Raw genomic sequence first — 25,596 nt, forward strand, 5'->3', positions numbered from 1 at the left:
TCCTCTGCTGCCGCTCAGGTCCCAGTGGGTCCCTGCCGGCTGCGCTGGGCGTCCTCCGGCCGCGTTCCGCCGCCCGGTGTTCCGGCCGCGTTCCGCCGCCCGGTGTTCCGGCCGCGTTCCGCCGCCCGGTGTTCCGGCCGCGTTCCGCCGCCCGGTGTTCCGGCCGCGTTCCGCCGCCCGGTGTTCCGGCCGCGTTCCGCCGCCCGGTGTTCCGGCCGCGTTCCGCCGCCCGGTGTTCCGGCCGCGTTCCGCCGCCCGGTGTTCCGGCCGCGTTCCGCCGCCCGGTGTTCCGGCCGCGTTCCGCCGCCCGGTGTTCCGGCCGCGTTCCGCCGCCCGGTGTTCCGGCCGCGTTCCGCCGCCCGGTGTTCCGGCCGCGTTCCGCCGCCCGGTGTTCCGGCCGCGTTCCGCCGCCCGGTGTTCCGGCCGCGTTCCGCCGCCCGGTGTTCCGGCCGCGTTCCGCCGCCCGGTGTTCCGGCCGCGTTCCGCCGCCCGGTGTTCCGGCCGCGTTCCGCCGCCCGGTGTTCCGGCCGCGTTCCGCCGCCCGGTGTTCCGGCCGCGTTCCGCCGCCCGGTGTTCCGGCCGCGTTCCGCCGCCCGGTGTTCCGGCCGCGTTCCGCCGCCCGGTGTTCCGGCCGCGTTCCGCCGCCCGGTGTTCCGGCCGCGTTCCGCCGCCCGGTGTTCCGGCCGCGTTCCGCCGCCCGGTGTTCCGGCCGCGTTCCGCCGCCCGGTGTTCCGGCCGCGTTCCGCCGCCCGGTGTTCCGGCCGCGTTCCGCCGCCCGGTGTTCCGGCCGCGTTCCGCCGCCCGGTGTTCCGGCCGCGTTCCGCCGCCCGGTGTTCCGGCCGCGTTCCGCCGCCCGGTGTTCCGGCCGCGTTCCGCCGCCCGGTGTTCCGGCCGCGTTCCGCCGCCCGGTGTTCCGGCCGCGTTCCGCCGCCCGGTGTTCCGGCCGCGTTCCGCCGCCCGGTGTTCCGGCCGCGTTCCGCCGCCCGGTGTTCCGGCCGCGTTCCGCCGCCCGGTGTTCCGGCCGCGTTCCGCCGCCCGGTGTTCCGGCCGCGTTCCGCCGCCCGGTGTTCCGGCCGCGTTGCGTTCCGCCGCCCGGTGTTCCGGCCGCGTTGCGTTCCGCCGCCCGGTGTTCCGGCCGCGTTGCGTTCCGCCGCCCGGTGTTCCGGCCGCGTTGCGTTCCGCCGCCCGGTGTTCCGGCCGCGTTGCGTTCCGCCGGTTTATTGCACTTTTAAAGAATAAAATGATGTTGCAAGATGTATACATAGTTTAAAGATAACTAATAAGGAAATAACCATTTTTGTGTGCTATTAAGAACACCACACAATAAAAAGCTCAGATGAAGTGCCAAGGAATAGACACCAAAAAACCCTCTCTTGACAAACCAAATAAAATGGAATTTAAAAAAATGCATATTTACTAACCAAGCACCTGGGCAGCAGAAACAGGTGAAATCTCTGTCTGTTTGAAGTTAGCGTGGTCTACAGAGAAAGGTCCAGAACAACCAGGAGTAGATGGAGAAACCCTGTCTCCAAAAGTAAAAAGAAAGAAAGGAAGAAAGGACGGAAGGAAGGAAAGAAAGAAGGAAGGAAGGAAAGAACAAATAAAACAAACAAAATAAAGAATGAGGAGGAGGAAGAGGAATAGGAGGAGAAGAAAGACATCATGCACGCATGCAGGGAGGCAGGGAGCAGGATGGATCCGTGAATCTATTCCTCTGAATTCCTCAGATTCTATCACTCAGCTTCAAATTGACCACAGTTGGGTCACAGGCATCTTACTCTCTTTACAGACTTCTTCTCTGGAAGACAAATGGGAATGGACACAGCAATTTCATTTATAAAAGTGTCGAGTACAGTTCACACATCACTTAGAATGCATGAAAACTTACTGAAGTTTACTAGCTATGTGGGTGAAAAATAAAGCATTTATGACAGGCTCTACTCAAATTTGGGATTAGTCCATTCCTAACATGACGGAGAGGGGGTATTCTGATAGGTAATGTGTAGTTTTGCCACATTCCTGCCTATTCCATAACAAGATGGAAAAAATAAAAACTTACAGATATTTTAATGTTAAAAATAACTTGCTAACTTTTGCTATGATTTCTAACAGCTTTTCACTTGGTCCATATATCATCAAAAAATCAAAGCAGTTGTTTCAGTAGACAAGCATGTAAATCAGAATTATCTTGGTGACCATATGTTTTTGGTTGATTTGGAAGATCTTAATTAATTCATTTTGGAAGGGTTCCTTGTTGTCTTTTGTAGTCATTTTTAATCATTTTAAACAATTTACTATTCAACAGTGCCATATACATAAATAACACACTTTGATGACATTTGTCTCCTTCGTCCTCCTTTATCCCCCATCCAACATTCTCCTAAACCTAACTCTTTAGCCCTATTCCCACTTTCATCTGTTTCTGCATTGGTTTTATTTTTACTTTGTGGCCTCTTAGTTTAACCAATGTGATAGACTAGGCATGGATGTGAAGCTATCTATGGAAGTATAAATAGCTCATCAGTGGTTGGTTACATTACTAAAGTGAATGACTCCTCTCCTCAGTATCCCCCAACTGCCACTAGTTCTCCCTAAGCAGGGCCGGAGGTGATGGTGCTAATGGAGATCTTCCCCCATCTATGACTATATGTTTACAGGCTCAGCTGTGGGTCACGGTCATGTTACACCTACAGAAGTGCATTTTAGACCTTTGCTTCCTATCATACATATATCACTTACATTGTTTCTGCCTGTTCTTCCTCAGTGTTCTCTAAGTATTAGAGGGCCTCATATGTGTTTCTTTTAAAGTCAATGTCATGACAGTCGCTTGTTCTCATTACCTTCTCACCACCCATGAGGCTCTACACTAACCTGTGTTCACAGCAAATAGCTTCTTTGACCAAGACTGATGATAGCCTAGTCTCTGGTTATAAGGCTAAATATTTAGATGAAACTTTGACAACATATCCATTTTTCAAATAGGAATTTCGTTTTACAATTTTCAAAGCAAAATTTCTCATTTTATTGCACTAGAGAGACAACTCAGTGGTTACAAGTCCTTGCTGCTTTTGCAGAAGGCATGGGTTTGATTCCAGCCCACATATGGTAGCTCTCAATCATCTGTAACTCCAGTTGTATGGGTTTTACACCCTCTCTGACCTCTCTGGGCACCAGGCATGCACATGCTACACATTCAGGCAACACACTCACATACACAATTATTTTCATAGCTAAAACTCTTGAAGAAATAGATAAAATGCAGTGAAAATGGTTCCAGCAGTGCTCAGACTCTTGAAAAACGTGATGATTCTCATCCATTCCTCAACATATTTCATTATTCATAAAGCATAACTTCTCAGCTCAGATCAATTCCTTCTCATCATTAAGTACATTTTATCAAGTTCTCCACAACAAATTTTGATGTTACAAGGTAATAAAATAAGACCAATTTTCAAAAAAAAATTCTATATCCTTTTTTCCCAATGTTTAGTGTTTAATGAGTCGGAAGAGTGGATGCTTGTTACATCTCCAGCTTCTTACTTGTTAATTTCTTGTTTACACATTAGTTAAGGTTTTCTTTTGAGCCTTGTAAGCTTTCTTTAGCTACTTGGAATAAATAAAAGAAAATGTTCGCTTTCAATATCCAAGCATTGTCTAAACACTGGTTGGGTAGAGGAGCCTTAAAGTCAAGTATATATTATGACTTCCAGGCTATATGGGATATCTGAGTATGCAAACAAGTGGGTCTCTTATTCTTGTGTCTTCGCTTGGGCTCCTTTGATTGTTTTATCTTGTCCAACTTCAATATAATAATTTCTGTTTTATCTTATTATATTTTTCAAAATGAATGAATGAAAACCTGGCCACAAGGATAAGGTTAAAAGCTGAATTGTTTACTTATCCCTGATAGGAGTGGGAAAATCAGTTTCTTGCAAGGAAATGACACTGGATGTTTCACTCACACCAGGACAGTACTCATGTTAAGAAGTAGTTAACCAACGTATTATGGATTGCACAGGTTTTGTGTACTATTATTGTGTACCACTTGGTGGGGTTATTCTTCCTTGTGTGTGTGGAGGGGAATCTTTTTTATTTTGTTTTACTGACTTTAGTGGGTTTTGTTTCTGTACTGGGCATTTTTTTTTTTTTATAAAGAAAAGGTTGTGTGGTTAGGCATGGGCAGAAGATCTGCAATGACACACTCACAAAAAAGTATTTTTTTTAAAAAAAGGAATAGATTAGGCTTGTGGTTTGTTAGTTAAGAATAGCTGATGTCAAAACTAATTCCAAATTAGAAATTTTAAAATAAACATAGGTGATTCTTAGGGAAAACAAGAGTCAAGATACATGTACCTTTATTTATGATCTAGTTAGGTCCAAAAATGTATGTTTTAACTAAAAGCATTGTAAGTTAAAATGTATTTAGTATATTTAACCTGTCAAATAGCCCAGTACTACAGGTTAGCGACAGCTTAAGGCTGTCCATTGCTTGTTTCCTTCTCTGATTGATGTTGGACAGGGAGCTGTTGCTTGCTGCCACTGCCCAGCACAGGGAAAAGTATCATGACCTTGAGTGTTCACTTGGGAAAACATCCAGATTCCAAATAGATGCTCCTTTCTACTGAACCCCAACACATGCACGTGAAAAGCTCAAAACTTGAGAAATTCTAACTGAAACCATCACAAGTTGGAGATCATTTATGAGACATTTCCTAAATTAATATAGTAAAGAAAAACCGACTTTAGCTGTCTTGACAAAGCCCGAATCAGTGCTTTGACCTGAAACTTATCCAGAAATGCTTTTTGGCTGAGACTGAATCAGGGAGAGCACAACATCCCCAAGGGGAAGAGAAAGGCAAATGATGTGGATGGCATGCTTTCCCTGACCACTTTGTCTGGGACACGGAGTGCATGCTGAAGAACAGAGAGAAAGCAATTGCTGGAGTTAAGGAAAGAACTTGGATTTCGAGTTGACGAGCTTATATTTCAAATTAGAAATGCCATTTGGAAAGAAAACACTTGAAATATCTGGAAACTGGAAGGGCTCCTTGGATTCACGTACCCAGCCGCAGGCCAGAATATCAACTGGAGTAACCCACATACGCAGACAAAGCACATAGCAGCCTCAGGCCTGCCCTTGAAAACCGAGCAGCAAGGACCCTTCAGTGACAGCAGCTGTGTATATCATGAAAGGTGACAAATTTGACAAAGAACTTATTTTTGCTCACCTTCCTTTCTGAGGTGTGCATGTGTATACATAATTGTGAGTCTCTTCTTTCACAGAAACGAGTTAAATAGATCTGAAGCAGGTGTTTTGTAAATCACTGTAACTGGTATGTCCTGATAGCATCTATTACAAAGAGAGTAAAGCTGAGTTGAAAAAATTAATCTCTTAAAAATCTTTATGGCTCTTATACATTCATCTCTAAGCAATTTATATTTTCTGCATAATGTGATGTTTATGATTTGTAGCTGAATAACACATTGATATAGATGCTCCCACCACTGAGTGTTTCATCACATTCCCCAAACTTACATACATGCCTTGTGTGATTTAAAGTCAGACTTCAGCAAGGTCTTCAGTATCTTAACTCAACCTTCTTTTCACCAAAGCACACATGATGCTTGTCTACCTTAGTCTATAATAAAATTGGACCAGAGAACCTAACATGTGTTCAAAAGTCATATTCTAATAAGGTCAAGCTGTGTGAAGATAGAAAATAATACAGATAACTGATTCCCCTACCCCATTTCTGTTCCCGGTTAATACAAGGATTTTCAGCAATAGTAAGTATAATTTGCTTTGTAACAAGAATGATCTTATTTTTCATTACATTAAGAAAACACATGGCATAATTGTCCTAAACACATATAATCATAAAATATAATTTTCATATTAAAATAAGTTCCCTGGAAAACTATTTTCTAAATTTCAGTATAGAAGTTGAGATAAATGTTGTTTTATTAAAATATGCTTATTTTAAATGAACCACATGTAACAATTTGAAAACCCAAGTTCTATGATTCCCGACTACAGATGTTATCACAGTTCCTGAAGGTCAACCCGAAACAGGAATGTACCCGAGGGTTTGTTTGTTAAGGGAGAAGTTTAATTTTACAAGGTAACACGGTATAACATTTTTATTGAGGAGAAGTATGTAAGTTTGATTTATTGGCGTGTGAAGGATAAGAAGACAGCTTCTCTTCATTGTTTTATACTCAAGTATTTGCTGGGCTTTTTTTCACATTCCAAAAGATGCTTGTATGCACTGCCGCAAAGGAGCTTCACATTCCTTCTTGCCCAAGACAGCAATAATCTCTATATCACAAAGATTTTCCTCGAAATTGCTTGCATATTTTACCACTTAGACACTTCTCTCCCATCCCCTTTTTAATCTGGATGTGATTTATTTAGAATAGGTCTGTTCTGTGACTGTAACTGGAGTGGGCATTGCAGACACAGCTTATATGTTGATGAGTAGTTACCAAACATAGGCACGCTCTATGCTTATATACAATGTTAGGTTTCCTTTTCTTCAAACAAATAACAAATGAAAGGAAGATTTAAAAAAAGACTATAAAGACCATTGTAAGCAGTTGTAGTAAAATACAATTGTCTAGTATGAAATTCTATCCACTGAAATCATGCTAATAAGAAAGAGAGACTCTTAACAAAACTTCTCATATAGTTAGGTGCATACTTTCTGAAAATACAGGGCAAGTGCCAGCAAGATGTCTTGGTGGGTCATAAAACTAAGGAAAACAGAGTTTTGCCAATGTACAATACAGGTTAAATACTGTCATGTGCTTGCTTGGATACAGTGAATGGATAGAGATTTTATAGTAAAACTCTCATTACTAAATTTCAAGAAATCTTACTCAGGAAGCAAGTAAAACTGGAACTTAATTCTTATTCAAAACTTACTGATCTAATGGCCAAATCGTTTCCATTTTTCATGACCTTTCCCTGCATACAGAAGGCTCTTGAGACATTCTCAACTGATTCTAGGAAAAACAAAACTGTTCTAAAAACAAAAGAGGATATTCAGAATGTCCCTGAGCAAAACACACACGCACAAACACACACACATCTCTCTCTCTTCTCTCTCTCTCTCTCTCTCTCTCTCTCTCTCTCTCTCTCTCTCTCTCTCTCACACACACACACACACACACACACGAGAGAGAGAGAGAGAGAGAGAGAGAGAGAGAGAGAGAGAGAGAGAGAGATCACTCCAGTTTCAGAGGGTTCTGAACCTTGATCCTTCATAGATCATTCTCTTTAGTAAGGTATTCAGGTCTCTGTGCTGTGTGGGATTTCAGCTTCTTCTCCACCATCGATCACAGAAGTGATGCGATGAAGGAAACAGAAGGAACTTGGTTCCTTTGTGAATACAAGCCTAGCTCTTCACTGGGTTTTGGAATTCAGCCATCATAGATGTCTAGCATGCATCTGGTCTGAAGGAAATGAATGAGGGCTGATGTGGTGGCTCAGAGGATAACACACTTGCCACCTAATTTGGTGCCCTGCATAATAGATAGACCCAAATGGTAGAAGAGAACTCCTACAGGCTGTCCTCTGACTTCCATACATGGAAGTGTGGATCAAAAGATTCACACACGCACACACACATACATGCACACACACACAATGTTAATTTTTAAGAACAAAGAATATATCTGTAATGGAGGTTATAATTTTTTCAGAAGTAACAAAGATAGATTTTGTGAAAGGCAGAAAATGCCATAAATATCATTTTGAAACATTCTGAAAACTAGTTTGGGAAATTCAATGTTTTCAACACTCCTAAAATAGTATGCAACAGTTATAATTAAAGTTGGGTTATAATTTAGTATCATCCTCTTCAGCCATTACACTCACCTCCAGGCTGGCTTCCTGCCACAACAGCTTCTAAATATTATGAGTGCTATACCTATCCAAAAACATTGCCTCCAAAGATATATAGTGACCTCAAGTTAAACATTTTTAAATGATATTTCCTTTTGACTTTGCCTTTACTTTGTTCTGATGTTCTAACATTTACACACAATAAAGCTGGTAGGTGTGTTCTTTTTGCTCAAATTTAATTTTGGCAGTCCATTTAGGCCCTACAAAGAACTCGAGAGAAAGTGGGTGTCTCCCTATTGATGCAATAGGGCTAGCATCTCATTATGCATTGGAAGCAGTTTGTCGGTGCAGGATGATTGCAGGGATTAACGCCAAACGATACAAACACATATGTGAATGTGACAGGACGTCATGGGGGCTTCCAGCTTTTCTTTTACATTCCACAGCCACTCACTACCTTTAGAAAAACAGTCACTCTTAAAGTATGTGTGAGAAATAGCAGTTCTTTAGCTAAGGTTGTATGTATGTGCCAAACAAGGGAGAAGGCCTCCGACTTTAGCCTTATCAACATCACATTTAATGCGAGCTGATAATCCACTTTTCTAAATCAAAAGGTTGGATTTAGAAAAATTAAGTATAGTCTATGACAGGGTAAAGCCTGTAAGTCTCAAAACAGGCTTTATACCCGGAGGATAGATGACCAAGACCTTGGTTCTTAGCCAGCAACATGAGACACCCATAGATGACTCAAGAAATTTACTTTACTCAAGAACTTTACTTTAGTTATAATAACACATAGCAAAAAATAGTTTAATTGTTGAAAATAGTTTAAATTAATGTATTATATTAGTTGAAAGATTAACTGACAAACTGAGTTCAATATTTAAAATCCCAGACCTCATTACTCCTTCGAACTTATAACTAATTTAAGAGTTCATATAGTAAAAAGTGATTATAAATTATAAACTCTCAGGTAGAAATATATATATACATATACACACACACGCACACGCACACACACATATATACATATATACCTACACAATGGAGAAATGCTTCTTAGAATTGTATGTTCATCCATTAGAGCCCAAGATCCTAACTCAGGATCTTGTTGGAAGCCCGAACGTCTATGGTGAATTTTTGCATCCAGTTGTTAAGCGGTAACTAAAGAAGACCACAGTGAAATGATGCTAGAGAACTAGGAATAGATAGGATGCTATGTAAAATGTAGACATCTCAAATAGTCCTGAAGCACATAGCTTCAACAGCCACGGGCAAGAAAAGGGGTGTTTAGGAAGCAGCAGTAGGCTTCTGCAGAGATAGGAAGCTGAAATAGGATAAAAGAGATAAAGTATGGCATACCATTAGTTACATCGTCACAAGACACCAACACATTCTGTGCATATTGTTTGCACAGTGGTCTATTTAGTTACAATAACATAGAGATATGTTCGTACAAGAAATGATTCCTTGGGTGTGTTAAGAGAGTTGAAGGAAAGGGGGTAAATTTAGCTTAACTTACGAATTCTGATAGTTTGTTGTGACAGAGTCTAACTATAGAACCCAGGATGTCCTGGATCTCACTGTCCTGCCCCAGCCCCAACAAGGCTGAGCTTGCAGGTATGTTATTCACCATCAGCTCAGGGTTTCCCACAATATAGTGTTACAGACATATTGAAATACAAAATATGATTTTTCAATATATAGGTATATATAAATATAATTTAAAACTTTATGAACTACATGATAGTATTTAATGATTTCCTAATAATGTGATTTAGAATGATTTCATACCCTGAAAACTTTGTTTTATCAATTAATCATTCCCATCAACTGATTACTGTATTTGGAAGAATGCTACAGAAACATTCAATACTCACACAGGAACAAAAGGAATTCAGTTTGTGGTTTTGATATTCCATATTAGAGTATTTAAAGAGAATTACTATGATGATCTAAGGATGATTTGGAATCTGTTGGATAAAAACATTAAACTTTTGTTAGGCTACCCAGTCACTTTGAAAACTGTTATAAATAATACTTGGAAAGTTTTTAGATCTGAAATGGTTGTAAATGGCATCAAAATATTGCTAATGTTTAACATCCCTAGCCATCTGAGAAATGCAAACTAAAACTACAAAGAGGTTTTGTCTCACCCCAGTGAGAATGCCTGTCATTAGGAAAATAAATAACAATAATGTTTTGTGAGAATGCAGGGCATGGAAACTCTTATAGTGCTTGTGGGAATGTAAACTGATCCAACCTCTACTGAGAGTCTCCAATCTCAAAACTAAGAACAGAACTACTAACGCTTTGGTATACATGTTGAGGTATCTAAGTCAACACACTACACTATTTTTGATGTTTATTGCAGCACTGTTTCAGCCTAGACATCCATCAGAAATTTCCTAGAATAAAAAATTGTGGCTCATATACACAATGGAATTTCAATCAGTCATAAGAAATAAAATTATATTGTTAAATAATACAATTGCAACTAATAATAGTTATATTAAGTAAATAAATAACTAGGATTAAGAAATACAAGTATGTTGTCTTCTCTCATGGTGGATTCTAGAGCATTGTATGTAAATATATTATGAAAACATTGGTTTTGCCCTGCTGTATAGTGCAGTTCTGCCGCGCCCCCGTGTCTGCACTCTGCGAGCTTCGGGCAAGGGGCTGGAGGTTAAAATACACAAACACACATAGACAGAGTGACAGCGACACGTGTCATCCTTGAATTCCCCAAGAATGCCCCCTTTATTGTGTTCAGGGGGAGATTATATAGAGATAGCCACACTCCAGCCAAACCCACCAGAAACCACTCTCTTGCCATCAGGAACTCCTGAAGGTCTCATGCTCAGAGCAGCTGTAGGCACTCAGATCAGATGATTACAAGAAATTCAGGATCTGGGGTCTCACTGCTCCCAACACAGTTCTTTTTCTTAAATTTATACTTCTAAAATGTCAATGAAGTTTTCCTAACATATAAAGTAGTGTGAATTTCCAAGTATACCTTGTCAGAAAACAAACCAAAAATCAAGAAAGCTAAACACAGTGTAAATACAGCATTTTAGAAAATCTGATTTTGAGAACTAGTTGTCTAGGTCAGGGGTCATTTTCTAGCATGAGTGATGGTCTCAGATTTGATCTCCAAAACAATGCCTTAAAAAGTTCTTTGATTAAATATAGTTGTTTTAACATGATGATTTTTATTGTCATAGATATTTTAAATAAATATATAAATTAATTATGCATATATGTTTAAAGAGTTCACAACCAATTAAATATAAAGTGAAAAATGTTCTTAAGTAACATTATAGTTAGTGATTTGCTTCAAGAGACCTGAAAGCAAAGGCCTTTAATAAGAGTTCATGAGACAAACATGGGTCAGTTTTAGAAGTTAAGGATAAGGGATGGACTGGCAGACAGGATGCTATGCAAAGGCCAGAATGAATTGTACAGATGATGCTACAGTTGTGTTTTTGTGTACCTTAGGCTACATTATACCTGTGTGTTACAGAGTCCATGGATAACAAAACCACTTTTCCAAAGCAACACATCCTTAGACCCAAATTTTGCAGTCAAGATACCTTTAAAACATATATATTGGTTTAGCTTAGCAGGCTGTACAATGAAATATCTCTCTGTGTACTTAGGTCCTTCAAAGTCATAAAATTAAAAGAAAACACAATACTGCAGACTCCATGCGTATATCCCATCTTTATGTGGCTTTTTTTCTTTACTCCTTTTTTATAACTATTTTTTCTCTCTCCCAAGACTACATACTTAATCGACAAATATTGTGACCCATTTAGAGGTCTTTTTAAAAAATCTTAATCTGTCTTTATTGTATATCTATAGTAATTTTCAAAACAAGAGCACTTTTAAATGGTAAGCACCTTGATCACAGCAGTCCTGAATGCTGGCTCTGTCTCTCCCAGGCTTTCAGTATGGTGGAGGGAATTCACTGCCAGCTCTGGGACTGTTGGGTGGGAGCTGTCCTTATCACCTCAACACTGGGAAGTTCCATGCAGCACATAAAAATTTTTGTCTGAGTAAAAGCTAAATCTGCCATGTGCCACACTGCATGACCTGGAAATATCTCTGTGTATGGTGGCAGGAATCTGCCATGCTCTCCTGCCTGTGCACTCCTAGAAGACCAAGTCCTGCTGGCTACCTAGGCAATGATCACTGAACCACGAGGATGGTCTCGGCTACTTTCCTCCGAACTCTAAATGGGCACACAAGTACTTGGACCTGAAGTGGGTGCAGGCATCAGCCCAAACTTTTGGGTACCATTCTGTAGGCAGAGACTGCATGTTCATTTCCCAGCCATTCAGACCTATGATAATCACACAGAAACTATATTAATTATATATTGTTTGGCCAATAGCTCAATTTTATAACTAGCTCTTACATCTTAACCTTAACCATTTCTATTATTCTGTGTATTACTGCAAAGCTGTGGTTTACCGGTTTACCAGGTAAAGTTCTGGCATATGTCTCCTTCAGCAGCCACACAGCGTCTCATCTCTCTGACTCTGTCTTCTTACCTCTTCTCTTGGAATTTTTGCCTTGCTCTATTCTGCCCTGCCAGAGGCCCAAAATAGCTTCTTTATTAACCAGTGCACATTAACAGCAAACAGAGGGAAATCCGACATCAATGAATTGTTTTAAGCATATGTTGTTCTCGTTCACAAATAAATTTCCATTGAAAATTAAGATGAATTGAATATGACCATTTTAAATGACTAACAATAGAGTATGGCTTATTTTCACTGTTGTGCAGTGCTTTATGCCATGGATAAATTGTTCTTATAACAAATGTGTTAAGTATTCTATTAATCTACAATTTCAGGGGTGGTGAGACACCTCACCTGAGGCTAGGTTACCATTAGACCATAGGTAAACAGGAGACAAACAGATCTGCTGCTGCCATGGCCTAGGTGAGCTATACAGACTACTACTGATGATAGTCAAATGTTTAGGTTATATGAATTTAGTAATACCATGATATTAGGTTAAAAGACAAGACTTGTAGTATTAGGATCATTCACAATGTGAAATTTTGTTTTTGAAATTGCATTTAGACTTCACCATCAGAGCCAAGCCTAAGAAGAGACATTGATTAGGTCAGAATTTTGAAAACTTTGAATTCTAGTAGATTATCTGGAGCACAAGGTAGATTTCTGTTATGGATACTTGAATCCCAGAGACCCTGCTCCAATAAGGAATATTTCAAAATTGCATTGAATATTTATCTAAGATTTGATTAGAAATAGAATGGTATTGGAAAAAATGGCATTTGAAGCTTTGAAATCTCAGGTGGAACCAGTGAACGAACATCTTTGCTATAACTATGAACAATGAGCATTAAATCACAATTGCTGTTGAGTGCTGAGAAAGTCTATCTCTTTTCATAATCATTGATTGTCAAGTCAACATGGTTATTAATAGTTCTGTATTGTGACACCTGAAATGCAAATCTGATTGGAAGACTTGGATTCAGAACTCCACGTGACTTTAAGGTCCTTTAAAGTAGTGCTTATGTTGCATTTAAAAGATAATTCTGCATGTTTTGTTCATGTCTAACATATGTTTGAAACATATATTTATACACTCAAGGGCATTGGATATTATCATAAGGATGTTTGCTGCTAGGATAATATTTAATCAAATGTATATACATACATACTGTGGCTTACCAATTACCAAGCATATGATGTCACATCATTATCATTTGATAACCCAGAGAACACACTGTCTATTTTCATCCACAGATAGTGTTATGTTTATAAAGTTAATTATTTGAATTATTTTTCCTTTGGAAATGGAACACTTCAATTGCTAAAAGTGTTTATTTCCCAAAGATATTTCTGGCTATGAGGATATGACTTCAGGAATGTAAATCCACGAAATCCGAATTGCTGTTTTGTTAAGCATGCTTTTATAGAAAAATATACTCCCAATGTCCTTTAAATAAAACACCATGTTTAAGTAATTTCACAATAATAGCACAACTACTACTATGATGTATCTTTAGTAAAAAAGGGTTTAGCTCAGCTCTAGAAATGATAGTGAAGTGAGGTGCATATTAGTTAAGATCATAGGCAAAGATCATTGAATACTATAACAAAGATGTTTATAAATAGAGTAACATATGATAAAATGTAAATGAAAAATTCATATGATTTTCCAGATGCCTGAAGAATATATTTTATTATTTTATATTTACTTAAAATTATTTATATTTATTTTTACTTATATTTACTTAAAATTACAATGTCACAAACTATAGAATATCCAAGGAAACACTGATACCAAGCATAAGAAACCTTCTTTTGAGTTTGTGTGGGAGACCAAGAGACTTCTAAAACAAGATACACTATTACTATTGTCCTTAGCCTCCCAGATGTTCAAGGGAATCTTAGAAAATCTACTACTGTTAAACTTCACCAGACCAATATAATTTCTAACTTCATTCTAAATACTGACCATTATGCCCACAGACAGTTATAGCTCCCACTCCTTATCAAAGAAGCTTCTTTTTGCATTGGACAGAGATCATTACCTACAACCATAAGTGGGGGAGGAGGTACAAATCAACTAATCACAGGATGCTCAATCCCAAGGATCCAACTAAGCACAATTACTACTGCTATGGATCAGGGAACAACACAGAAGAGAGGTGGAAGGATTGTAAAAGTCAGAGAACCAGAACATCTGATAAAAGATTGTGTCTTCTAAAAATGACAGGGAAGAAGCTAATGTACAATATAACTCAACCAGATAGCTGCCTAAACAGCTCCTGAAAATAGCAATACCCGTAGACCTGTATTGTTGTAAGGAGAAAATTTCACAGGACACCACCCTAGACAAAGAGCTACAGACAACTGATAAAAGCTGAGAAATGGAAAATTTGTCTCTTTCAGAAATGAACTCTATAACTTGTAACCCAAGACTTAAGTGGTCAGTCCTGAAATCATATACATGCAATTAACACTAAATGGACTCAGTAGCTTGAACTTAATATTTATGCATACATGTAAATGCATGTATGTACGTACAGCAATATTAATAATAAAAGCGGCCTAGAGAAGTCTTGTCCAACTCCAAATGAAAGTTTTTGTTTTATCATATTCCATTTTATTGTGCTATATTAAAACCTAAAGGAACATATGGATGGAAGGATGAAAGGATGGATGGATATATGGATGGATGGATGGATGGATGGATGGATGGATGGATGGATGGATGGATGGGATGGATGGATGGATGGATGGGTGGGTGGATGACAGAAAACCTAGAGGCAAGGTTAAAAGTTAACAACTGAGGTGTCATTAACACCTGGTGGGAGATGGAAAATCAGTTTCCTCTAATAGAGTGACACTTGGCATATAAACCAATCCAGGGCAGGCTCGAGTTCACGAGTAATGTATAACATATAATGAACTCCATGGGCTTGGCAGCTTTCTTTTGTTTGTGTGTGTGCTCTGGTGCTTTCATTTGGTCACAGTTTGGTGATTTTTTTTGTATGTTTGTCCATTTTTTCTTCAGGGGTATGCTTCTATTTCATTTTCTTGGTTTTAGGAATTTTGTTGTATTGGATTTTCATTTACTTTGTAACAAATAACTTAAAATTGCATGCATAGGGAAGGTGATAAGAACGGGAAGCACTTGGAGTGTGATATATATTTGGAAAGAAAGAGAAAAAGAGGCTCTGAATTTGAGAGGAAGCAAGGAGACGCTATTTGATAGGGATTGAAGGGAGATAAAGGAAGTGGAGAATGATGAGATGATACGTTTATTTTTAAAAAGTTGTTACCATGTGAATTCAACTCATTACCATTAAATAGTCAAGATGTCAGTTAATGTATAGTCTACAGTATTCTAAATTAGTAGGGTAATTTGTGTACTAAAAATACACAGGTATTACTTTTAATTTCTGGCGATTATAGTTTCTTGTCTCATCACTTGAGCCAAAATATATAAAGGTGACTTTTTAGCCCAAAATTAAATATGGAAAGAAATAGTCATTTTTTTCTTTCTTCATCCTTAGATGCACACATGAAAACACACCATATACACACACATTTGAAAGTTAATTCTAAATTTAAATGTTCTAGCATTTAAGTCTTCATATTTGAAGAATTACTGTATACTTAATTTATTACTTCTAATATGGAACAATTTTCAGTTGTAACAATTCATCATCTTGTCTTAATGAGTTTAGTAACAAGTTGTTATAAATAAATAAGTCACATCAATGAAATTCACATAAAATTTTATATCTCTTGCTACTCAAATAAATTTTTGATGAGTTACCATCCATATAATAAGCTTTCGACATTTTATTTTCCTTAGGGAAATGGCACAGACCTTCTTGAGTGTTGGATTGTGCTTTTGGATCTCTGATTTAGTGGAACAGTGTGTAAAAATCTCATAATCAGAACACTCCCCATTGACTCCACATCTGAAGATCCCCAAGGGTGCTGTTTGTCTCCATGAACATCTGGAATAGATTATACGCAGCTAATTGGCTCCAGGTCGAGCTTGTTACAGACAGTAGCATGTAGTATAACCTATGCAATTCACTAAATCCACCCACTTTGGGTAACTCACACCTACTTCTATTTATTCATAATTCCTCCCAGATGTATGACTTATGCACATCTATGTGTGTATATGTGGACACTCACATACAAATGCACACACACACACTCACAGAGAAAATATCAATGCATTAGCAGAATGGTTATTGACAAAGCATCTATTCATAATCTATTAAAATATATAAAACACTGAATTTAAAGGTTTGTTGGGAAGGAAAGAACGACCAGAAATAATAGAGTGTAGAGAATGCATTAAGGAGTAGAAAATTATTCATTTTTAAAAAGCTCTAGCATTTCCAACACTTTTTTCTGTATTTTATTTCTCCCCTTTGGTATATGTTTCAGCACGTGTAGGCACTTACCAGGATGTCATCATAGCAAAGCAAGCAATGCTTTGATTTTTAAGTTATTTGATCTTATGAATGAGTGGGTTTATGAGAAACAGTATGGCCACTGTTCAGTGAAACCAAATCATCAATCTTTTTAACGGACGATGCTGGAGGCCCAGGGCATGTCGTAGCGATTAATGGCCAGTTGGAGGAGTAGCTATCTCAGTACATTGCCAAGGGTCATTAACCTCAGCTAGTCATTAATTTCCAGAAAATGTCCCAAACTGAGGTCATTATTGCTAATAAAGTGCACATATGGTGTGTCCTCTTTCTTGCTCTGCATGTAAACACACATCTCTGTTACACACACCGTTACATGTCAAAAAGAAAGCAGTCCTCCATATGCCCAGGATCTCCGGAACCCAACTAGGATTTTAATTTACTCATTTATTTGTCTATTCACTTCTTACTGTTTGCAGAGGATATAGGTACCGTCCTTGCTTTGTGAGTCTGTTGGTAGGGTGGAACCAGACTCCAGCAATCCCCTCACAGGTTTAAAGGAAGAAAAGGGAGACCACTGTGGGAATGAAAGGTGACAGACCCTGATAGAAATGATGGAACCAACACACATTACCAAGTCAACAGAAAAAAAGAGTAAATTAATGCACATATTAGGTTCCAAAAGCGAATGAGACAAGAGTTAAAGTTTCTCTTTGATACCTCCCTTCAAGTCCCAATTTAATATATTCCAATTTTCTTCCCTTCTGCCTTGGCCATCTAGCACAAGCTGTCTTGCCATCTGTTTAGCTTTTCCAGAACCCAGAGTCAGGAATCACTTTTTCTTGAGTTCTCCTTTACTGTTTCTATCATTTGTTCTTACCTCCATGAGGACATATTTATTTATCAATGATTATTCCTTTCTTTAAGTCGTTTTCTATAACATTTCTGATATCTCAATTTTAAAAGTATTTTTGCTGTGTTTTAATCATTTGTCCATTGTGCTGGGTAATTTTGTCAATTTAATACAAATTAGAGCTACCCAAGAAGAGAAAATCAGCCGTGGAATTACCTCCCTTAGATGTGCCTGTGGGAGTGTTGGTGGGAATATTTTCATTATTGCTTGGTGGTGGAGATGGGCATAGTTCACTATGTGCCACCCTTTGCCAAATAGACCTGAGTTGTATAAGAAAAGTAGCTGAAGGCCAACCTGGAAGCAAGCCACCATTTAAAAAAAATGAGTTTGGAGAAATTATTTGGTAAGATACAGACCCAGGTTCAAATTCCAGAATCCCCATAATAAAACATTTAAAAAAAAAAGAAATGGTGCAATGAACTTTTAATGCCAGGTCTGAGGAGAAGAAACCCTAGGACTTGATGGCCCATCAACTTAGCCTGCTCAGTAAATTCCAGATCAGCGAGAGACCCTGTCTAAATAAAAATTAGGTGGTCAGTGTCTGAAGAATAACATGCAAGATTGTCCTCTGGCTGTCTCACAGATATGCACCTGTTCACAAGTGAGCATGCACACACACACAAATACACAAACACACACACAAGCACACTTACACAAAATACATAAATAAAATAATTATTTAATTTTAATTTTGAGAGTGTTTCAATTTAAATAAGGTTTCTATTAGTATGTTATATTAATATGTGCATAATTATAAGCTGAAGAACAAATTTTTATAAAGGGTGATGATCTATTTATCATTTTAACTTTACTAAAGTTTGGGTGACCGATGTGACGACGTCATTTACAAGGGTCATGATGTGCATGTGGAGAGCAGAAGACAACTTTAAGGAGTTAATTCTTGGCTTTCACTTGTTGAGACAGGCTCCCTCATTGTTTCTCCTGTATTTCAGGATATCTAGTCTGCAAGGGTATAGAAGATACTCATGTCCTTTTCTCCCATCTTTCCATAGCCGTGCTAAGAGTAGAGATGAGCATAACAGCATCCAGATTTTTAGGTAGGTGCTGGGTATTGATCTCAGGCTTGTGCTGAAAGCAGTTTTAACCACTAAACCATGCCATTATCCCATTTATTTGTTCCTTTTTTTTAATCAGGAGGCCATTATTTTTTGTTAGTTGAGATTTCTTAGAATAACAATGATTATAAGACGTGTGTATGTGTGTGTGTGTGTAAATGCATATATGGGATTTGTTGCAATAGCTGCAGTCTGTGGTTCAACTAATCCAACAATGGATAGCTAATAACAGAAGGTCTAAGAATCCAGCAGTTGTTCAGCCCATGAGGATAGAGATCTCAGCTGCCTTCATTTATGCCAAAATCCTAGAAGTAGACTCTTATGTCATTGAAGGAATGGACGTGCCAGGAAGGGTGAGCACAAAAAGGGAGAGCAAGAGAGTGAGAGCTAGAGAGGAAGGGAGAGAGAAAGAGAGGAATGGAGAGAGAGAGAAAGAAAGAAAGAGATAGAGAGAGAGAGAGAGAGAGAGAGAGAGAGAGAGCTTCCTTCTTCCATGTCCTTTAGATAGGTTGCCTGAAGAAGTTGTGGTCTAGATTAGAGGTGGATCTTCACACCTCAAAAGATCTTGGTTAAAGGTTTATCTTCTCCCTTTTAAGATATGGATTAGAAGTGGGTTTTCCCACTGCTAATGATTTCTTTCAGAAAGAAAAAGCCCTCACAGGTGGGTTTTAGTTAATCCCAGATATAGTCAAGTTGACAACTAAGAAAAGCCACCACATCTTTGATCTGTTACACTGCACTCACTTGGGTAACTACTTCAAAAAGTATCAAGATAATGTGAATTAACTAGTGCTAAGTGCACATTTAATATAATGTCTTTAAATAAATATGCAAATAAATGTGACTTTCCTATGCAAGATTCCATAAGAACTAAAGACACATATTCTACACAAGAGACAGTTGTATTGCTTTTGAGGATAATGAGAGTAATTGAAAAAATGCAATTTGCTCAGCAAAATTGATAAAAGTATTAAAAATGCATAAAATAGAAATTAATCCTCACTGAATAAATTCCATACACAGAATATGTTTATATAATATATAATACTGAGTGTGACTTTTAATTTCAGGTTTCATTTGAATTGTTTCTATTTCAATTATTTCTATCTACCTTAACAAAGAACATCCAATCAGTCTATTGTTGACAGTGGAGTTAGTAACTATTATCTTCCTCTCGTAAATGTTTATATTTTTCAAAATAATTTTTTGTGCAGTCTTGTCCTCTGTGGAGAAGATACGCCTGCAGTCATGGCAAGGGCAAGCTTCCAGTCTGCACTGTGACCCTAACATGGTCTTACCCAATTTCACCAACCTAAACATCTGGAAAGCCTTGTAAGCCAACAAAGGGGAAATACTGTCTTATGTCTAGTCCCATTTGAGGATATTTTCCTTTGGGCTTGTTGTCAGTCACAAGAAGAATTCTACTTCATGAACAGATAGATTCACACAGCTTTGAAAAAAAGATAGTTCCTCAGATTGCTTTTAAAACAGAAAGAAAATTAAAACAATTTAAGGAGAAGAAAATTATTCATTAACAAAATAGTTAAATTTCTACTAGTGTATTTTTCCCCCAACTAAAGACAAACTTGAATTTTATTAGTTAGATCTGGTTCAGCCTCTGTGTAAAATGTCTGTAAAAACAAAGCAAGAGAAAAGAGAGATTATACTTTGGAAATATGTCATACATTCCAACAGCTGTTGCTAACTCTAGGAAAATCTAAGCTATTGCCTTGGAGTACTAATTTTATTTTCTTTTTCTGCTTCTTAGGTTGAGTTGACATTGTTTTAAAGACTATATTTTCATCATGAATACTAATAAAGATGAGAAGCCAAGGTTCAGAAGTCATGATCTTCACCTTCTTCATACTTGGATGATGTTAATCATGACTGTGCTCTTTCTTCCCATCACTGAAACATCTAAACAAAATATTCCTCGTCTGAAACTAACTTACAAAGGTGAGTAATAGATAATGTACAGGCGTGCCTAGGATATCTGAATGTCTTCTTTGAATAACTTCTATCTTTTTTTTCCAGAAATGTATATTCACTTCTACAAAGTTACATCAGTCAATAATTATTTAAAACACAGACCACAATTATTTACTCTTGAGAAGTAAAAGATACTTAAACTATACAAGTACATTTTTCAGCTAATATTTATAATTATAATGATAAATTTAGTCTACCAGATCTATTCAGCTGCATTAAAAAGAAATTGTATAATAATAGAAAATTCAATAAATTCTATGTAACTGCTACTACTTACTGTTACTAGCATATGCTAAAGTTTATTTAAAACAGCAAGATATTTATTACTTCACCTAAAAACTTTCACAGTCCACAATAGCTAAGATACCAATTATACAGGTTTTGTAGTGGGAAAAATCAATAAGAATGTCATAAATTCCAAGGAGATAAATAAAACACAAGATAAGATAATTGTTTAAAAGATTCAAATGAACATCAATGGGTAATTTAAAAGCATTATGTTATAGTTACTCACTATGTGGGTGTTTGAGTCTGTGAAAAGCTTTTTCCAAAATTCCATGTCTAAAACTTTATTTTTTTCCTATGATTTGTACTAGGCTTCTTACCATGTGTTTAAAAAATTCTGCTGAGGAAATCAAACAACTTTATAAGGATCTTCTATTAAAATTAAACTTATAGTTTAAATAACTTTTGTTGGCAGAGACTGCTCATTTGTTCCCGGCTTCCCAGACTTGAAATAATCACACAGAAATCTGTATTAATTGCAATACTGTTTGGCTAATAGATTAAGGGTTTTTGGCTAATTCTTATTTCCTAAACTAACCCATTTCCATTAATCTGTGTATTGCCACGTGGCTGTGGCTTACTAAGTAAAATTCCATCCCTGGCATCTGTCTTCAGCGGGTCTACAAGGCATCTCTCTGACTCCATTTACTCTCTTTCTGTCTCTCTCTGTCTCTCTCTCTCTCTGTCTCTCTCTCTCTCTCTCTCTCTATATATATATATATGTGTGTATACACACATACACACACACACACACACACACACACACATATATATATATATATATATCTTCCAGCCTGACTATATTCTGTTAAGCCATTGGCCAAAAGCAGCTTCTTTATTAACTAAAAAAAGCAACACATAGACAGAAGAACTTCTTACACCATTTCCCCTTTTCTGTTTGAATAAAAAAGGAAGGTTTTTAACTTTAACATAGCAAAACTTCATATAACAAAACAATTACCTAGCAAGAATTATAGTTACAATGTTTATATCTAACTTATCTTTATCATAACTAAGGAAAACTATAAATTATTATTTATTCTACAAGTCCATCAAAGACCCCAGAAGGATATAATGTTACCTAAGTTAACAGGAAGTACATTGTTAGCAACTTCCAAAACTCTAGAATTGACAGAGACTTCCTCACTTCCTGGACTGTTACCCAAAGTTCTTCTGTAACATAGGGCTTCCAATTTTCAGCCTACTGTTCCATAGTATCTAGCAGACTTTTCTATGAAGCAGGATCTCTTATGCCTTGTACTCTTCTCTGTCCTGCAAAATGTCTGGCGGTCTCTATTTTGAAGCAGGAATCCCAAAGGATAGTCTCACCTTTAGGCAACTTCAGCAATCATTTTCTATGGGCCCTGCATGCCCAGTTCATCAAGAAGTCCAGGCAAAGAGCAGGTTTTTTTGTTTGTTTTTTTACCTCAAATGTCTAACAAGCTTCATCAGAAGCCTCATCGATGCCCATCATCCTCTTGAAGTGGATTGCACTGCCAATAGGATATGTGTCTCACTGTCATGAAAAGTCCTAAGCTCTTAAAACACTGTAATAAATCTGGTCACCTTGAAATTATCTGCAATCACAGTTCTGAGGTCGGTGAAAGTACAGAGGAGGGGGAATTGCTGAGACTTGCTGCTTTCTAGACGGCCTGCAATGCAAGCCATAGCTTTTACAAAAACCCTGTCTAAAAGAAAAAGCGAGAGAGTGACAAAATATGACACCTTCTTCTGGTCTCTGAGCATACAAGACCTACTCACACATAAATGAATACAAAAGACTCAGATGTGCTATTGTTTGCAAAGACACTCATCAAAGCTACATTTAATGTTTTATTATGACAGTGCCCATTTTTGTCAGGCATTATAATTTGGATACTAATACATAACAGCATGTCATCTTGAAACTCAGTACTATAAGCACGCACACACATGCACACACACACACAAATACCTATGTGCACATACACAGATATGTCAGGTAATGTTCTATGTTAGAGAAAAGTTACTGTCCACTTCATACTTATTTTATCAATGCACAAATGACAGGTGAAGACACTAACCAACATCAGTCCAGGTAAGTGTAAATCACAGGAATACAACGCAGAGAATGCATTTCCAGGCAAGTCCTCTGGAGAAACCATTGCTTCCAGGCACGTTTAACATGAGTTCCTAGAGCCTAAAGGACTTGACCCAGAGAAAGAAGGTCTGAAAGAGCAGAACCTAGTTGAAGGCTTACATTCGTTGAGTCTAAGGACCCCTATGCTATCTCCTGACTGTAACACAAAAGAGCACAGATATCAAGACAAAATAAATACCTAGCTGTTGTAACTACTTCTTTGGTAAATATGTTCTTTTCAACAACTCCAAATGGTAGAACTGAAACTTACGAGTTTTCATTAGTAAGAAAACTTTAAGTCCTCTGTTACTTTTTTGCCTGCCATTTTACAATAATGTCATGATTTATTTGACGGAATGACACTTTGTTTTATAAGAAATTTGAAATGCATAAGTATATAAATTTGTTTTTACCATTTTTACAAACTAATTCTTTTAGCTATAAAGTACAACAAGTCTTTCACCTAGAAATTTCCTTCCAGATTGGCTCATCGAACCTGTTTGGTTTGACTCATCCAATAACATGTCTGTTTTTTTTTTAAATTTACTATGAAAAAGCAGTAAGTGACTCAGATTCTGAAAGCACAGGACTTAGATCATGACTGCTCTTATTGTATGTGAAATAGTTGGAGAGACAGGAGTATCAGGAATTCAGGACTAGTCTGCTCTACTCGAGTTCCTGAATCACAGAGAAAAGAAGAGGAAAAGAATAAAGTAAATTAAGAGAAGAGAAAGGGGAAAAGAAAACAAAATCTTTAAATGTGCTGTTTGAACTTCACTAAATTCAATAGATGCAAAAACTAGAATAAATGTATTTATTCACTACAAATAAAGTTAGCACTTTACAGGGGTGTTTTACTAAAGCCATAGTACACATCAGGTCTTGCAGTATAAAGTGGAAGATGCAATAGTAATCAAATCATGTTAATTTAGCAACTATAAATGTATATAGTCTTTTGCATAAAAGAATATTAATTCTAAGTATTAAAATAGGACGCACAGCCAGAGGTGCAAAGACAGAAGGCATGGTGAGGCAACAGTGCTTTCTCCCAAGCTCTGTCCAAGCAGTAGCTTGTTAAGCCTGCTCTCTCTTCACGTGAATCCTGTTCTCCTCACCTGAATGCTGCTTTCCTACCTGGGCAGTGGGTCTCTTGGAAAGTAGATTGTCCTTGAGGACTAATTGAAATATTAATTACACAAACAATGCAAACGTTATCGTGGGATGTACGTTGTGACAAAACTGAAACAGTTTGAATATAATGTATTTTTGAAGACACGTATGAAGCACAGTTAAGGTCTTTAAATGCATAATTTCAGAATTTGGGCAAAAATGTTGCTGTAGACAGCATGACAATTTTTTTAAGCATACAATTAATTCCCATTCTGCAATCTCTCTTGGATAGTTTTTCCATACAAAAGGAATTCACTTCCCTGAAGTACTAGATGGCCTGAGTTAGTGGTATATTTACTTCTTTAGTTTAAATGAAATAGGTAATTTACCGCTTGGAAGGTTTAGCTGTAGGAATATTTTAGTGATGTACAGATCACCACAACACAGTGCTATAAAAATGCATAAATTAACACGTTAGGATTAAGAGTTTGAGAGTCTCTGTGTGTAAAGAATTCAGTTCTTTAAATCAAGCAAGCTGAGGCAAAAGGGCCTCAGTGTTTCCCTGCATTTCTGTTGTAAGTGGGATTCAGACATCAAGAGAATCTGTACAACCTGGGCACATCTAAGAAATACAGAACCTCAGGCCTGCTCTTCCTTTTGAATGACAGTCTACATATTAACCAGAATCACAGCTGACTTAAATGAAAGGTAAATTCAGAAATACAATCTTCTAGACAGCGTTGCTTCCCCCTGTTCTTCTTCCCTTTCAACATGAGCATGTGGACCGTGAGCATGAGGGTGTCACCACAGGCATCCACAGTTTGGATTCCAGATGGCACAAGTCCATCTCTACATTATTAACAGTGTGTGACAAAGTCTGCCTGTGACAAGAGAGACACGTGTTAGTGTCTGATTTACAGGAGTCGTTTCCCCTTTCCACCCTGTGAGTCTAAGGGATCCAATTCTGATAATAAAGCTGGATGCTGAGTACCTTTACCTGCAGGGCCGTCTCATCAGATGGATGAAAGGATTCACAAAATAACTGGCAAGATGAGAGTTGTAGTATATGTAAAATAAAATGCTCTAAAGAATTTCAAATATAATATTAAATGGATATGTGAATATGGAAAGAAAATTTAAAATATTTTGTGTAAAATAACCATTAGCATTAGAAAACTTTCACTACGAATTTTACCTAGTTTGTGATTATTGGGAAACTTCAAAAAGGCAGTATCGCATGGTGTGGACTGCCGTGATGGGGAGAACAAAAGCATTGTTGAGTATATTCAAGTAATTTAGAAGAACAGTGGG

At 38.1% G+C, this 25,596-nt stretch overlaps 1 protein-coding gene across 2 annotated transcripts in view; it reads left to right on the forward strand.

The window, feature by feature from the left end:
* The window catches only part of Sema3d (semaphorin 3D), a 197,523-nt gene that overhangs the window by 55,887 nt on the left and 116,040 nt on the right, over positions 1-25,596 (forward strand). For both annotated transcript variants that reach the window (XM_075956062.1, XM_075956063.1), the window contains exon 2: positions 20,551-20,738. In XM_075956062.1, the coding sequence (XP_075812177.1) occupies positions 20,588-20,738 (151 nt within the window). In that variant the 5' untranslated portion in view covers positions 20,551-20,587. The remainder of the gene's footprint in view (positions 1-20,550; positions 20,739-25,596) is intronic.

This window comes from Microtus pennsylvanicus, chromosome 22 (genome assembly GCF_037038515.1).
Source record: "Microtus pennsylvanicus isolate mMicPen1 chromosome 22, mMicPen1.hap1, whole genome shotgun sequence".
NCBI lineage: Eukaryota > Metazoa > Chordata > Mammalia > Rodentia > Cricetidae > Microtus > Microtus pennsylvanicus.